This window comes from Parasteatoda tepidariorum, chromosome 2, assembly GCF_043381705.1.
Source record: "Parasteatoda tepidariorum isolate YZ-2023 chromosome 2, CAS_Ptep_4.0, whole genome shotgun sequence".
Taxonomy (NCBI): domain Eukaryota; kingdom Metazoa; phylum Arthropoda; class Arachnida; order Araneae; family Theridiidae; genus Parasteatoda; species Parasteatoda tepidariorum.
In genome coordinates this window covers 74,201,044-74,218,538 of record NC_092205.1, presented here as the reverse complement: position 1 = coordinate 74,218,538, position 17,495 = coordinate 74,201,044, and the positions used below count along the sequence as shown (strand labels likewise).

The 17,495-nt window shown below is 28.3% G+C and overlaps 1 protein-coding gene and 1 long non-coding RNA gene across 2 annotated transcripts in view; one reads left to right on the top strand and one right to left on the bottom strand.

Moving 5' to 3' along the window:
- Window positions 1–3,410: 3,410 nt before the first annotated feature.
- LOC139425016 (uncharacterized) overlaps window positions 3,411–17,495 on the bottom strand; it is a 31,834-nt gene continuing 17,749 nt past the window's right edge. The window contains exon 3 of the long non-coding RNA XR_011636181.1: window positions 3,411–3,603. This is a non-coding gene — a long non-coding RNA (uncharacterized lncRNA). The remainder of the gene's footprint in view (window positions 3,604–17,495) is intronic.
- LOC107443458 (multiple C2 domain and transmembrane region protein) overlaps window positions 13,315–17,495 on the top strand; it is a 178,720-nt gene continuing 174,539 nt past the window's right edge. Inside the window, exon 1 of the mRNA XM_043038837.2 lies at window positions 13,315–13,594. Within this exon, the coding sequence (XP_042894771.1) occupies window positions 13,510–13,594 (85 nt within the window). The 5' untranslated portion in view covers window positions 13,315–13,509. The remainder of the gene's footprint in view (window positions 13,595–17,495) is intronic.

Genomic DNA, 17,495 nt, shown 5'->3' with positions numbered 1-17,495 from the left:
TCTGTACTATCGTCCTTACTGTGGGAGCAGCGTTTGCCCACTTTATATGATGTCCCTAGAAAAGTGGCCAACAAATCTGCCCTTCAGATGCCTGTATGTCGTAGGTCATTCCCTAGGCGGGCATTGGAAAAAAAATTATATGTAAATAACGAGCTGATATTGAAAATTAGTTAAGTAACAAAAACTAAACTTTAAAGGAGAACGAAAAAAAATATTGTAAATGTTGTGAATAACTGAGAGCCCCGACTTTGTGAACTAAATGACGAAATGCTATTAAAATTAAAGATCAGCTTTAACGGAAAAACGAATTTTTAACTTTTTTTTTAAATGTCAATCCTTTTTTTTTAATGTCCAAATTAATTTATGGGCTTTTCAATTAATTGGAAATATTTAAATTGTTTCTGCGATAAAGAGGTATTTCATATCATTTGTAGAAGCTTCCTTGCGTTTTAACCCTTTGACGGAGAATGGGACACCGGTAGGACTGGGCTATAAATCGATGTATCGCGACATATCGGTTTAACGCCTGTATCGGCAGACCGATACAGCGACTTTCGTTCCAGGCGATGCATCAGTAATCTGATTTAAGTCGTCGAGTAAAGAAGACGAACGATATAGCTATATACGATATAGCGATACAAGACCCGCAAGGATCTCTTACGTTCCGATGCCAACTCGCGCTGGGGAAGACGATGTTCGTATCGTTATATTGATTACATCGTTAGATACGGCCTTGATTGATGAGTGGTAGAATCAGTTTTGAGAACATATATCGTGATCTCGCATGTTTGTTTCCGCACCTCTTAGTTTTTTTTCTTCTTTGTCGCGACTTGATATCGTTTCTTGTATATTATTTTCAGTGGGACTGACTTTGTGATCGCCGTCGTTACCTTGTTCTGAACGTAATTTATTATTGAAAAGAATATATAAAGAAGTGTTTCTTAATTAATTAGGTATTTTTTTTTTGAAACAAAACTTTCTTTTTTATTTTTAAATTTGAAAATTAATTTTGATATTATATGTTTAAGTATTATTTTACATTATTGAATTTATTACAAACGGAAATCTAATTTAAGGTGGCCATAAAAAATAAAAAAAAGTAATTAAATTTGTTAGGCTATTTTTTACTTTATTTTAATTTATTAAAAACTTTTTGGATAAAATAATAACAGTTTGTAAAAACAGTCTAATAGATAATAGAAAAATCGGTTAGATAATCGGAATTATATTTGTACTTAAATATAAAAAAAAAAAGAAANTTTTGTAAATTAAAGAAATTTCAATGATGAATAACTTTTTTCTCTTAGGTGTAAATAACTGCAACTAAGTGAAAATTTGAAAAAAGTATTGTTTGGAAGTGAGCCGTGGTTGGAAGCTGAAAAAGACACTTGTGTTTCATTCTGTATTTCATAACTATAAATTATTAAAATGCTAAATATAATATTTTTCGCTTATTTTGATCTGAATTAATACAAAAAAACAAAAAAGTATCAAAAATATGTTTAAAGAAAATTCCATAACACATAAAAAAAAAAAATATCGCACTTTATTCCCGTGGCATATATTCGCACTAAAAGCTAAATGACATCAACTTCATATTAAATTTAAGAGCTCTAGTTTTCTCGTAAATAACTCATCTGTTCGATATTCAGAACATTTTTGAAACAATGGGATGGAGATTTTTGGCGGTGTTCCAGGTTTCACCCTTTCGATTGCTAGCTTTCATTTTCAAAACAGCTGGCAACTTTCTTTTGGCAGCTATTAAGTGAAATACCTCCTCCCTTATTTAACTAATTAAAAGCATACAAATAGTAAAAAGCTTGCAAGAAGTTAGGGCCATTTGGAACATATGAAAACAAACTTTTTTGCAGTTTTACCACTTTTTGGCTACATTTCAGGATGATTCCGTAAATTGTGACATTTGTATTCTTTTGTGGTAGGAAAAGATTAATGGTTATTTTTTTTTCTCCCGGGTTTCAGAATCGAAATTTTTGGCATGGAATTAAGTAAATAACAGAAAATCTTGAATCTCGTTAAGGATTTGTAAAATGATTTTTTGTTAACTCAAATAAAATATTTAAGATTTCGCCCTATCAAAACGTAATAAAATGTCCACACTTTTTACAATTTTGTTATTTAAACTGATTTTGTTTTTAAATTAATGATCATCATTTTGCTCTTTTGTACGTAAAATTTTTATTTAAATTTTTTTTTATCAGAAGATAAACGAAATATGCCTTTTATTTATTAATTTTTTTGCTAAAGTTAATTTAAAAAATAATTTCAACTTACCATAACCTTATTAAAACTAACGATATTGATAGGATTTATAAGCAGCTGGAAATATTGGTTCTATGTGTAAGTCTGGGTCAATATGTTTATCGTATTATTTTTTATTATTCACGGTATGCAGCACGTTTTAGTTAAATAATGCGTCTAAATATCGCACTGATAAAACTAGTAGGCAAATTAGATAATTAAACGCTAATAACATGGTAATAAACGCTAATATAATTAATAATTATATAATAAACACCAATAAATCTGAAATTGTATACTTTGACAGTTTAAAACTCGTTTATAGACTCTTGGTTTCTGTAAAATAGTGGTAAGAGGGAAGATATGCCCAAATAAGCCACACAACAATTAGAATACACAAGACACAAACATCTATGTACACAAAAATCTATCGACCGCTATAAAATGCAGATTAAACGGCTTAAAGTGGTAGAAAGTAAGACCAGGAACATAGTAAAAAATTCTGGATCACTCAAAGTACCGACACTGTGAGTGCATCATCCATAAAATCCAATTTTACTGTAAAAACAATTTTTACCGTAAAATCCAATTTAACCGTAAAACCATTTTTACCGTAATTTTTGCAGTAATATTTGTTTCATTAGAGTGATTCAGTGATTTGTCGAAACTTACTACTGTAAAAATTACGGCATATCAGATTTCTTGTTCCGTAAGATGTTCCGGTAAAATTAGATTTTACGGGTATTTTTCCACTGCAATTTGATTTGGAATTTTTTACAGTGTAACACACCTGAAAATCCCCACTTATTGCATTGTGAATCAATTGAATACATGAATAAAAACCAGCAGTCTTAGGTATATAAAGTATAACGTATTAAGTATCTTGAATCTTGATAAATGCTACGAAGTTTTCGTCTCCTTAATTTTTTAGCATACTTTTATAAGCAAGATTTTTTACTCTATGGGAGAGGATATAATTTTTAAGGTAGATAAGTTTTAAAAAACGCCGAAACTAAAATCATAATCTTTTGTAGAGCTTCTTCAAATATATATGCTATTTTTTAGATAAATTTTTTATACGTACGGATTCAGTATCAAATTTGGTAGTGTTAGTCATATTATTATTGAGTCATATAAAATAAACATGTATTTAGACATTAAAAGCATAAACATATACACATTTTAATAATTTTCAAGTACATGCCCCAAAGATAAATGCTAAGAAATGATTTTTTATACAAGGAAATTATTGCTCAACGTCTTTCAAAATTTCTCTCAGTACTAAGGTTTGTTCTTTAGTCGTCAGTACGTCAAATTTCAACTCTGTAGTTGCGTTCTTATGATCTGTAAAGTACAAAAATAGTAATATTGAAAGAACACTTTGTATAATTTTTTTATAAAAAAAGAAATACATTCGAACTTCTATCTAACGAACTTCCATTTTGTGATTTTTTGGAGGAACCAGGAACAGTTTGGAAATCTGTTTCTAAAATAGCTTCCAAATAGGGAATTGAATTTTCTATTTAACGAACTTTTCCTTGAAATCCACTTTCCTTATTTCCCAAAATTTTTCAGGATATTTCAAATTTGTTAACGCATTTTAGGAGGGAAATGACTTTGAATTGATTTTCGCAGTCACTTAACTTTTAGAAAAAGTAGCAAAATCTCTTTTACTTTTTGTTTGCATTTCATACGGGAATCCCCTCCGAAAATCAATTAAAGAGAAAGCATAACAGAAATTCCTAAAGCATAGAACTATGCTGTTACAAATCGTACGATTCGTAATAGTTTTTCTAAAGCTGGATTCGTAGTCAGCGCTGCGAATTTGGAAGGTGCGGAAGACGAGGATGATATTCCTTTAGGAGAACTTTAAAAAAAATATGGGTACAGCTAAGAGAGAACCACGAAATTAACAATAATGTACTGATCAATGATTTTCTTTTTATTGATTCTCAAGCTGCAACCACAGAAACATTAACTGAATCGTATATTTTGGACAGTGTGAAAAATAAAAACAATACAGCAATAAATTGTGAGGAAGGCGAAGACAGAAATGATGAAGAAATCACCGAACTTTCATATGATGAAATGTTAAAAACAAGTAAAGGTGTAACAATTGCTATTTTAATTATTTCTAGTGTTTATGAATTTTAAACCTGTTTTGTGTTGTCTAACCCCTTAACGATCGGTTAATTTCCAAGAAAACGGTCATAAAAGTGCCTATTTTTTTATTCCTGTATCCCTGATTAGTGGTGACATCCAGTTTAAAATAAACTAACTGTCCACAATTAACTTAAAAATATCCTGGTACTGCCATATGGTGTGTAAAAAGAGAAATAAAATGTTTTCCGGGCAAAATAAATGAATAAGTTTTATTCTTACTGTCGCGTTACTATTGAACACTCCAGCCCGGAAATATCACGGGAGCGAGAAATAGAGGGCGAAACCTCACCCCGTCATTTTCACGGGAGCGAGAAGGAAAGGGTTAAGTATTTCAAACGATGATTTTCTATTTAACGAATTTTCCATATAAGGAAATTTTTATCGGGATTTAACGTCTTATTTAAATAGGGGTACGACTGTAACCATATAAATTTATGAAAACTTTTAAAATATTATATGAACACATTCAATTTTTTAGTAGATTAATTTTAAAACCTGTGTGCTTATTGGTTGCATGGCTTTCATCAAAGCTATAGTCGATTTAAATTATTAAGACTTGATTTAAGCTCTATATTTTTTGTTTCCTTTTTCTGGTAAATAACTGATTAAGCTGCTTTTGTGGGTGCACACAGTTATAAATAGTAAATGCTATATTCATTTATTTTTTGTTTGTTTTTAACTTGGATGTAATACAAAATATTTTTGAAAACAAAAGCACCTCTTATTTCAACAAGACTTTCATAATTATTCATACGAACGAGTCTTAGAAAGACTAAATAAACTTGGTTCAAAATAATCCGTCTTATGCATGTTTCATGCACAGTTAATGAAATCTGTGTAATAAATTATTTACTATTTGAATTAAAATTATGCATTTATAAATTAAGAGTCTTTGTAAGTAGAACCAAGTTTAATCAATTCAGTCCTCATGGCTGACATTCAAATCTATTTAATTAGTGCATTTGATTAAAAGTTATATCCTCCATAATGAGATGGCTGGCATATTAATAGCGGTAAAGCATTGTAGACAAGACTCTGCAGGGATTCAGTATAAATTATGTAAAATGTTATATTATGAATTCATATTGAATTTCAGTAAATATAATTCATTGTAATACAAATTTAGTTCTTTTATTCTTTCTTTCCTTTTCAAATAAATTCTAACATCATATGAACAAAAAAAAATTAATTTGTAAAGTTTCTTTAAAATTCAGCTTTGTTCAAATATTTCAGATTTTGCTTTTATAAAATACTCTTTGACAAAATAACAAAATCAAATAAAGTATTTATGTCAATATCCAAATGTGTATAAATCGCATTAATATGTCATAAATCAATTTTACTGTTTTTAGGAGATAAAAAAACAAACTTTGAGGCTTCGTAGCTGTCTTTTTCAAGTAGTTTTTTAAGAGCTGATATAAAAAAAAAGTTTCCATATTTTACAGCTACAGCTTTTTCCGGCAATTTTGACGGTACTCAGTTGGAAGTGCTATAAAACTTGTTCAGCCATGCATTAATATCTGATTTCTGTCATTGTTTACTAGATTATTCACAATGGCGAGCCCAGATACACTCCGTCTGGTGAAAGCCATTGTTTGGTCTGAAATGAACTATTGATTATTTTAGAATAGTTTTCAATGCTAATGTTGTACTTTGTTGCAAGCACTTTTTGAATTTTTTTAAAAAAAGGTTTAGAAATAATGAGTTTTTGAAAACTTTCTGATTTATTTTAACTTTTTAAAATAGCATAATTAATTTAAATAGTAGATGAAATAGTTTTGATAAGTTGCTTATACATTTTTAAATTTCAATTTTTGGTCTGAAATGAGGTATTGATGACTTTGAAATAATTTTTAATGTTAACGTTGTACTTTGTTGCAAGAAGTTTAATTTTATTAAAAGAATAAAAAATAATGAGTTTTTTTAGATACTTTCACTCTTACTTTGAGTTTTTAAAATAGTGTAATTAATTTAAATTGTAGATAAAATAGTTTTGAAAATTTACTTTTACGTTTCGGAATTTTAATTTGTGGTCTGAAATGAGGTATTGATGATTTTGGAATAGTTTTTAACGCTAACGTTGTACGGTGTTGCAAGAAGTTTGATTTTATTAAAAAAATAAAGAATAATGAGTTTTTTGAGATACCTTCACTCTTTTAAGTTTTTAAAATAGTATAATCAATTTAAATAGTAGAAGAAATAGTTTTGATAATTTGCTTATACATTTTTAAATTTTAATTTTTGGTCTGAAATGAGGTATTGATGATTTTGGAATAGCTTTCAATGATAACGTTGTACTTTGTTGCAAGCAGTTTTGATTTTTTTTTAAAAAATAAAAAATAATGAGGGCTTTAGAAACTTTCATTCTCATTTTAAGTTTTTGAAGTAGTATAATTAATTTAAGTATTGGATGAAATAATTTTGATAATTTACTTTGAAATGTTTGAATGAAATAAAATTACGTTGAAGAATATAATATATTTACTGGCTTTTAATATGCATAACATATACTTAAATATTTGTTTTAGTATTCTAGGTTTTAATATTAGAACCTAGCTTTTATCAAAGTGGCTTGGTTAAAGTTTGAAGTATGTTTTAATATGATTCCATTTCAGCCTTTTTCCTAGCAGTTCTGTTAAGATCTATGAGTTGTAAGTCACTTTGGTAAAAGCTAGGTTTTATCGGTAAAAACTAGCTAAAGTGACTTAGTAAAAGCCCGAAATATTCTTTAATAGACTTTATTTTGGTTTCTTACCAAGCTTTAGCGGTAAAATATAGGAGTTACCAAGTATCTTTGATAAATTCTCGGACTTACCGGTAAAACTTAGGATTTACCAGACGTCGGACTTTTACAGTAACTTATGCGTTATATTTCTTTTTCATTTTTGCACAAAAAACGTAGGGAAACTATTAAAAATTTCAACTAAATACTATGATTTAAAAATTAATCATTATCTTATGGTGACTATAGTAAAATATAGAGTTTTTTTTTTGGGAGAATCCTACTTGTTTTATTTTAACGTTATTTTTATTTTAGTTTTATTTTATCAACATCATTATCAGCTGATTCATATCGCAAAAATAAGTACATTTAATTTAACCTTATTCGTGTAGTTTACCTTAGAATTTCTAACTTTTCTTGGTCTCGTCAGATGTGCTTGACTATACAAAATTATATCTATACAAAAGCTTCGCCCGGCATGAATTGATTTTACACGGTCGAGAAAATGATTAGCTAAAATATGTATACATATTATCGTCATGAAATATAACATCACGTTAAAACATTGCATTACCATAAAAGATGGTAGTAAGCAGAGGTTTTGGCATGGTGAAACTTATTTCTGCCGGCCTGGAAGTGACATCACAATGAAGCGTAAAGGGTTGCGTATTTCTACCCGTGTTGGAAATAAATTGAAAGTCAGCTTATTTCTGCCCGCCTAAGTTTTAGTTTCCTGCTTACTACTAACTTTAACTCCATTAATACTATTATTGTAGGTAAAAATAATCCAGGATTGCGAGGCAAGGTTTTATGCAGCTACAAGGATTGCAAAATAGTAAACCTCAGTGACTAGCAGCACAAGTGTTTCCCTGAACCCAGAAAAATATAGTTTCCTTTATCAATAGAAGTTTATGTTCATTGTTTAAAAATAAAAAAATCTTCGATCAATAATCATAAATCTATGTATATAAATATCAAAGTATTTTAATGAAAAGTACTTGAATCATGATTCCAACTAATTTAAAAATTATGTCACAGATAAAACGTGCGTAAAATTATGGCACAGATAAATCTTTGATCAGTGATCATAAATCTGTGTACATAAATATCAATACAACGTATTCTATTAGCGTTGGAAACATATAATTTTAAAGTATCTATATTATATAAAACGCTAATACGTACGTATGTATGTATCAATAAAACCGATGATATTTCTTTTCTCGCGCTGGCAACAGTTTTCATTTTTAATTGATTGGATTCGGCGCGCAAGAGCACGTAGTGAGCAACCAGATAACAATAACCAGAGTGAGCATTATCAGGTTGTTCAATTCAGATTCATGCACTAAAAACATGACAATATTTAATTTAAACTCAATTAGGAATTAATTAATTAATTGAAGTGAGAATGCTTTAAAAGGCCGCTGTTGAATTGATATTTTTCTACTGGGAGCTACCTAAACGTCTAAAAAACGTTTAAGTGTTTGTATTGAATGCATTGAATTTTTTTATATTTCGCGTTTATTTATGCATTGAATTTTCACGCTTTAAAATGCAGAATATTAGTGAAGCAATATTTGATAATTTATTTTGCTAATATGTTTCTTATTTAGCTAATGTTTTGATTTTTTCACCATGTACAATCTAAATAGCTAATATACTTTTTTAAAAGCCAATAAGAACATTGGTAGAATTCTTCTACATAAGTACAATACTATGTCTTTGATGATAAAATACTATGTCTTTGATGATAATATATTATGTCTTTGTGCTAGAACATTGTGTTCATTGGCGAGCGAGCGTAGCGAGCCATGGTTCACGGCGTGAACCACATAAGATTGCGTAGCAATTCTCGGGGGTTGGCGAGCGTTAGCGAGCAGGGGGCGGAGCCTCCTAGTTTTAATGAAAAGTACTTAAATCATGATACCAACTAATTTAAAAATTATGGCACAGATAAAACGTGCGTAAAATCATGGCACAGATAAATCTTTGATCAGTGATCATAAATCTATGTATATCAATATCAATACAACGTATTTAGCGTTGGAAATATATAATTTTAAAGTATTTTAATGAAAAGTATTTGAATCATGATACCAACTCATTTTAAAATTATGGCATAGATAAAGCTTGCGTTACAAAATTATTTTAAACGAAAATATTCTTAAAATTATGTTCTTATTTACTTAGAGTTGATAATAATCTTAGTTTTTTCCCACTATTAATTTTTTAGATTATATTTCTTTGATGATGAAAGCGTTGTTTAAAATTTTTCTTTTTTTTTTTTAAAAATCAAGTGTTTATTAAAAGCTTGTAGAACTTTTAAACCAAATGTTTATTCAGAAGTCGATGAGACTTTATTGGTAAATATTTACGAAATCGATAAATATGTGTGACGTTAAATATTGTAACATGACAAACAGAACTATTTTTTTTAATGTTCAAAACAAATGTAAATTTTACTTATACGTCTAAGATCAAATAATAATCGTTTTCCAAATTGCTTCTTAATGTAACTAGCAAATTAATGAGCTCCTTAATTTATTTGCTATGCGTTTTAATAGCAAATTAATGCCAATCATTTTTTATTTTAATGCATGATTGCATATGGCGTTTTAGGAAGGTCACATAGGTATTGTTAGAAATGTTTTCATAGCAAACACTAGCATTTTATTTGCCCAAGTAATAAAATATTGTTTTTGCATAAAGTGGTTGCTCTCACAACTAAATACCGCATTAATTCTTAAGTGCTTATTTAACATAGTATTCGTATTATTTTATCATAGCTTAAAAATTTTAAAACGCTGTCGAATAGTTAGTTTCATTCGAGAAATTCATCTATAAAAATAGTAGTTCTTGAATGTCACGTTTCATGAATTATTGCATTTTTGCAATAAAATTTTAAAAAGAATTTTAATTATACTAAATCTATTATGAAAATTTTGTTTTACAAATAAAATTTGCTTGCTATTTTAGCTACTAATTTTTTTTAATGATTTTTCTTTTAAAATTGATTAATCTTATTATGACTTAAAAAGCCGTGTCATTTAGTCTATCTTATCATTAAATCTTACCAAATTATTATAGATAAAACTATAGCTCTATAGATAAAACTAATAAAATATTTTTTATCTATTGAAGCTCCTTCGTGTTTTGGGATTAAAAGTATGATAATGTAGGAGAGTTAAGACATGTATTTTTTTTTATTTATTTAGGAAAGTTAAGATATGTATTTTTTTATTTAATTATTTAGGAGATTTAAGATATACATTATTTTTTTATTTCTCGTTATAATTAGGAAATGTAAAGTAAAATCGAAATTATTTTTGTAGGTTTAAAATTGCATAAATTTATTTATAAGACACGAAGAATTTATTTTTTACTCTCAACGAAGATTGGAGAGCTTATGAACTGGAAAATTCCTCAAAGGTAATTTGTAAACGAAAGGGATTTATTTTCTCGCGTTTTCGTTTTCTTTTTTTTCAATGCAGATTAATAAAAGATTTAAGTAAAAGGGCTTAGTTTATTACAAAGCAGTAAAAAATTTTACATTAAATTTAAAAAAAATAAATCGAAAATAACAAATTTTTACATTTTTTTCTTCTTAAATGTTAATTTTAATAGTTTTCATTTGATTTTTAAATTTCAAATTGAAGACATAGCACTGAGTTTAATCTTTATTGATTTAATCAAATACAATTTTGGCATTAACTGCAAGAGGTCATGAATTTGTTCCTTATAATCGCTTTGAAATAAAGAAGAAAATAATGTTCTGGCAAGAATGATTTCCGTCCACAGAAATATTTATAAAAATTTGCTATCTAGAGTGTGTCCCACTTAAATAAAGCCACCTTGATTTTATTCCATAATTGGACGCTGAGAAAACCAATGTGTATCAAACATGTACATTAAGTCGATATCCAAACACATATTTAAAAGGATTAATTTAGTCCTTGCTTCACGTGGATAGGGAAAAAATCGAAGAAGTAGAAAAGGAGGTGAAAAAGTGTCCCCTCGAAATAAAGCCACCGATGATTATAGCCAAAACACTCGCCAGATTTCTATATGATTTGAAATTTGCGATGTTGCTTACTATTCTTCAATCCCGGAAGAGAGTAACATCAATATTATGTCAGGTTTCAATGATGGTGGCTTTCAATTATGCCACAGTCAATATGATTGTTTTATACGTCATTATTTTTGTTCGTCTTTTAATCAATTTTGACTTTAAGTAATGTTCTTAAGCCACGAAGGCATCGATTAGCTGCAGTAATGAGTGTCTTTATTTCTGTGCTTATATAGTTTAAGGCATTACTATTTGAACTAATATTTAGAATTTCCGATTTCGTTTCTACAAATTTGTAATTTGCAGATGTTTTAAGAACTGGCATGTATTTGTTCTTTTCATCGTTAACAACTTGATGCATCTTTTCTGAAGTATTCATACGAGCGGTGCCTGATTTCAACAGTGCTTTTTTTGTCCGTACGATGATTACCAAATCATCAGTATAAGCCATGATTTGCACTGTTTTAGAGAGTGTTAACGCCTGAATCACGAATCACCCATTCCAGCACCAAGTTTAAAAGAAGACAGGCAAGAGCTTCGTCCTGTCTCACACCATATACAATGTAGCATATACATTGTATGAGTTTGTTACACCATATACATTGTATGAGTTTGCCAGATGACTTTATGCAGGAGAAAGTGATAGTTAATGTCGACTTTATAAGTCCCACAAGTTTATCTGGAATGCCTAGTTCATTAAGAGCTCTGAGTAGTAAATCACGATTAACACTATCGTAGGCTGATTTAAAGTCAATGAAAAGATAATGTAATTCGATACCATACTCTCTAGATTTTATACATTGTTAGAAATTTCTCGGAAAAAAATGGACGAATAACAATTTATTTAATCGTTCATTTGTCATATTCTGACAAAATAGTCAAATAACAATAAATAATATGGCAATCAAACTGTTAACGGCGAGAAAAACCGCTTACGCATAAAACGGTTAAACAACCAGAATTTTATCGCACCAGTTTGGCTCACCTAATGGAGTCACTTCGTTTTTTGCAGCTGGGTACATGTTATAGCCTAAAGGGTTAATCTGTCAGTTTTATGACCGACAGAGCTGGGGTTCGTGTCCTAGCGTTGACAACACAATATTTCCTCCCTTCCCTTCAACATATGAAGAGTTTCCAGTGTCTTGCACTCTCCAACGTCAATTACTTAACGAAAAGCCTAGCTCCTACGTCCAGTTAATCTTCTGAAAGCATTCTAGTTGCAAGCGGCTAAAAACCGTATAGTTTCATATTCATGGTCTTATAACTGTAGTAGTTTAAACAGTTTCAAAACCATGAAGGTAAAAAAAATTTCTTTATCGTAATCTTTATGGTTAATTGGATGAAAAGACTAGTTGGTTATGTTACCTTTATTTTAGAATGAAAATTATAACAGTGAAGTAAAGCAACCTCATAAAGATTTCAACAAATGTTTGTAGAAACGGCATTACTAAGCGTTTTCGTGCAACTAAGATATAAATGTGCTTATATTATTTTTTATTTTTAACTGTGACAGCGTAAATTGAAGACATTTACATGATTTAGCTGAAAAATATCTACCACCAAAAAAAGTATATTTATATATTTATAAAATTAAAATTATATTTATTATTGACGATAAATATAACTTCATTAAAAATAATATTTATAATTTATTTAATTATATAATTTGCAGTATTTTTCTTCGGCATTATAAATATTTAGCATAAAGTTGGCTCCCTTTCTAAAATTGGTACTATTTATCTACCTTTATGAGCACCCTGTGCCTCAAGAAATTTAATAAAAACACTTTAAAAATACAACACAAACGCTCTGTTTGATTATACATTTAAAATGTTTGCAAACAATTGCATCGCAAAAGAAAATGGATCTCTGGATATAAAGATGACTATCAATCAAAAATTAACCACTTAGCATGACGCGGGCAAACAAAAGAGTTTTAAAAAAATCTGGTTTACGCCTGACTTGATTTGACGTAATTCTATTGCGTACATAAAAAAAAAGAATCTTTGACGGACCACCCAATCCAGAAATATATGACGTGAAACTTTCAAAATCACGTTCTTTTTTTGACCGCATCGAACTTTGAAAGAAAAAGGAGCTGAAATTGATAGAAGGAAAAATAGAGACTAAACTGTTTTGATGCGAAAAGACATACCCGTGTCCCCGAGAAAAAGGTTTCGAATTCATTTTCGGTGTTACACGGTTTTAATCAAGGTTGCCCGAGGAACACTTTGCGGATAGCTCATCTGTTGACTATAATTTTTTTTCTTCCCAACTGGCAATAGTCCAGAGAATCACCATGCAGTCTTGGATGCTATCGGGTGCTGAACACACCATGTCGACTTTCTTATTAAACAAATTTTTGGTTCAAAATGTGTATGCGGGTGAGTTTTTTTAGTTTCATTTTCCGATTAATTTTCTAATCTGTTGAGCATTTTTCCAGTTCCTAAATCCACATGCAGTTGATTGTAATCTGGTGCAGGCTTTGCTATATTAGATCGTACTTGTTATCCAGTTGCCTGAGAAATAAATTAAAATACTTTTTCTTATTCATTAAGATTATTTTGCTACTATATAAGTTGTTACGCAACATTTTTCTTTGTGATCTGCTAAGTAATCTTCCAATGTATAGATACTCCGGTGATTGCTTGAAAACGAATAATTTGCAAATCTGTCAGGTATTTTTTTTAATGTTTAAATTAGTTGAGGGCTTTTATGTATCAGATTATATTAGTTATTCATTTACAAGAAATAAATTAAAATATTCGTAGTATTCATACGTATTATTTGCCATGAAAGAATATTAATATTCCTCATAATAGAAAGTTATACCTAGTATTTTTTTTTAAGTGATGCTATTGCAGGTGAGTTACACAGCATTTTCCCATATTATAATGTGTTTAATATTTTTCCATTGTATGAATACTTCAGTAATTGTTTGAACACCAATAATTTTCTTATCTGCTAGGTATTTTTCAATATTTAAATTAGTTGCCGGATTTTCTACATCAAGTTACATTAGTTGTTCAGTTACTTAAGAAATGAACTGAAATATTTGTAGTATTCATACATATTTCTAATATTCATACGTGCTATGAAAGTATACTAATATTCTGCATAATAACAAATAATACCTAGTTTTTTTTCAAAGAGATTTTAATGACGGTGAATTACATAGCATTCTTTCCAATGAAATAATTGCTAAATGCTTTTCCAATGTATGGATACTCCGGTAATTGAAGACTAATAATTTACTAATCTGTTAGATATATTTTCAATGTTCAAATTCGTTTGTAATCAGTTGCAGACTTTTCTATATTAGATTATACTAATTGTCTAGTTACTAAAGAAATAAATTAAAAGATTTTTTTCTTATTCATTCAGATTATTTGCTACGAAGCTATATTAATATTCTGCATAATAGCAAATAATGCAGAGTTTTTTTCAAAGTGATGTTTATGCAGATGAATAACCCACTATTTTTCCATAGGAACTGCTTACTACTTTTCCAATGTATATATTATTTCGTAATAACTGTTTGAATTCTAATACTCTGCTAATCAGTTAAATATATTTTCAATGAATAAATTCGTATGTAATTAGTTGTAGACTTTGTTATATTAGAATACATATTAGTACTCTGCATAATAATAAATACTACCCAGTTTTTTCTCTTCAAAAGTGATGTTAATGCAGGTGAATTACAGTTACATTTTTCCACGTGATCTGTTGATCATTTTCCTGCATACTCCTGTAATTGCTTTGAAGTCTTCGCCATATCTGAACGTCATTAATTCTCTCGGTACTTTTGAAGTCGTTTTCAAGCTATGAATTCTTAGTATTAAATTGTGTTAGTGAACCATGTTATAACAAACAAAACCTTGTTTTTTGCTTAAGGATACTTAAAATAGTTTAACACAGTATCTGCGAATGGTGCAATTAGTAATCTCTTCAATGTTTTGTCATTTGTATTTTTTAAGGTATTTAATTAAATTACCTGAAATTATTTTAATTTATTTGTAGACTAAATGAAATACCTATAAAAATAGGATAAATATCCTAATTACGTAATTCATCAAAAGACTCTAATTTTAAATAAAAAATTTAATTAGAATATAAATACGAAATCTTTTGAATTTTATTCTATAATGTTTCTTAAAGACTTTTTATAAAAGTAAAGCTTCGGTTTTAATTTTTTCCAAATTCTATTTGCACATTTTTACATATATTTCAAAAAGAACTAAGACTTAATAAAGAGAAAATTTTGTTTTTCCGGAAATATATAGTTCTTTTTTGAGATAAAAACTGAGGATTTAATTTTTTTTTAAAATTTCTGAAAGGAATCAAATAAAACATTTCATACCATTTTGAAATAGCATGCTGATAATTATTTTTACGATTTGTTTCAAGGCTTAAATAGTTTTGTATAAAAAATTTCAATTTTTATTTGTAAAGGTGCATATGAATATTTTAATTTAAATAAATTTTTAATAAAGAAGGGAATAGCATTTGAAGAATGTTGGAAGCTTTAAAAAAGTACTCTTTACCGAATTTAAATAATGATTTTAGAATTTAAAATTTTGGTAATATATTACCATAATGACATTTCTGTTAAAAAAGACAACAACATGATTCTGGTTAAGAAAACCAAAATGTAAGATATTTCAGTCATTCATTAGGTAATTTTTCTGCTCATATGGTAACGGTTTAACAGAAATTCTAGTTTTCAAAATAATATAATTCTAATTACTACACATTTAGTAAAAAATACAAAACTGAAAGTAAATTTAACCGAATAAATGGTTTTTATTCCTAGCCCAGCGGTATCATGATAAAATTACCAAATTTTACTACATTTAAAAATTTTTAATAAATATCATAAAACCATATTTTATTCCAAAGTGCTTCGGTAAAAATTCTGAGGCTTTGTTATTCCCAAAAACACAGTAAATTTTACCATATTCCGATAGTTTTTAACCAAACTTTTTTTCTCAGTGTAAAATTGATTTATTTCATTCGAACCATAGATTATTTCTTATCTATGCTTAAAAATTATTTTAAGTAAATTTTTATGCAATGTGATTATTATCAAAATTCCTAGATAGTTTTTTATTTGTGTCAACGCTTATGGGTTTAGAAAAATATTCTTTTTTTACTGAACCGACGTAATTTATTTTATAAAACTTTTCAAATGTTCTCTACCTTATTATATTTGTATACTCAGTATTGTACTTTATCCTAAATTTTCGTTAAAACCTTTGCGTTTTCTCCAAAACTTTTTATGTTAGCCTTGATGAAATTTGAAGATCGTAAACTTTCAATTTGAAATATCTTATTTTTCGTTATCGTAATGCATCGGAGAAATATTCTTTACCCAGAATTCTTCTAAGTGCTATACAACAGGTAAAGAAATTTTTTTGTAAAAAGCTTCGGATGTTGTTTTTCATTTTTTCCTTTCCTAAAAATTTGAAGTGTTCAAAACAGAATTTATTTCAATAGTGTAGCCGGGAAAATTATTATCCTTATTTTTGCATTTTTCAAAAGATTCGCCCCCTCTTTCTTTTTCTTTTCTAAATAATGCCATATAGCAGAACCTATACAAAATACACATTTTCTGTTTTTTACTATTTAATTTCTCAGATAAACAAATTTAACATAATCTTTTATCATTCAAAACTTTTTGCTGTTTTTGTGTATAAATAATAATTATTCGATATTTTTTTATTTATTGAAAGAGATTTAAAGTGTTATTTTCAGCAAAATAGTTTTTCAGTTGTGTATTTTAATTTTAGAATTTAGTTTCAGAAATAAAGAAAGATGTAAAAATATATTTAAAAAATATAGACTTATGGCCCATCTCATGATCAAAAATACTAATTTGACTATATTTCTCTGATGACGACTATTCCACATGATTTTGCAGTATATCCAACAGCAAATTTAATTAGTTCGTGCAATTTATGATTAGAATTCGAAATTTTTACCTATAGGAGATGAATTGTCTGGAACAAATTGTCTTGGTTCTTTTTCTTGAGGCTGAAATTAATGCAATTTTTCGCTTTGTGTCTTAAAATGCAAGGTCTTGTAAAATATTTTAGTAGTAGAGGTCGGAGAAATAGAATCTTACACAATAACATGAAATTAAACCAACTCAAAATTGAAAAATTACTTTTTTCTAATTTCAAATTCTGGGAAATGAATAATTTAATTAAAAATCAGCTAAAGGTAATCAAAACAACTTCTAAACTTATTCTTATTACTTTTATTTAATTCTCAGGATATATT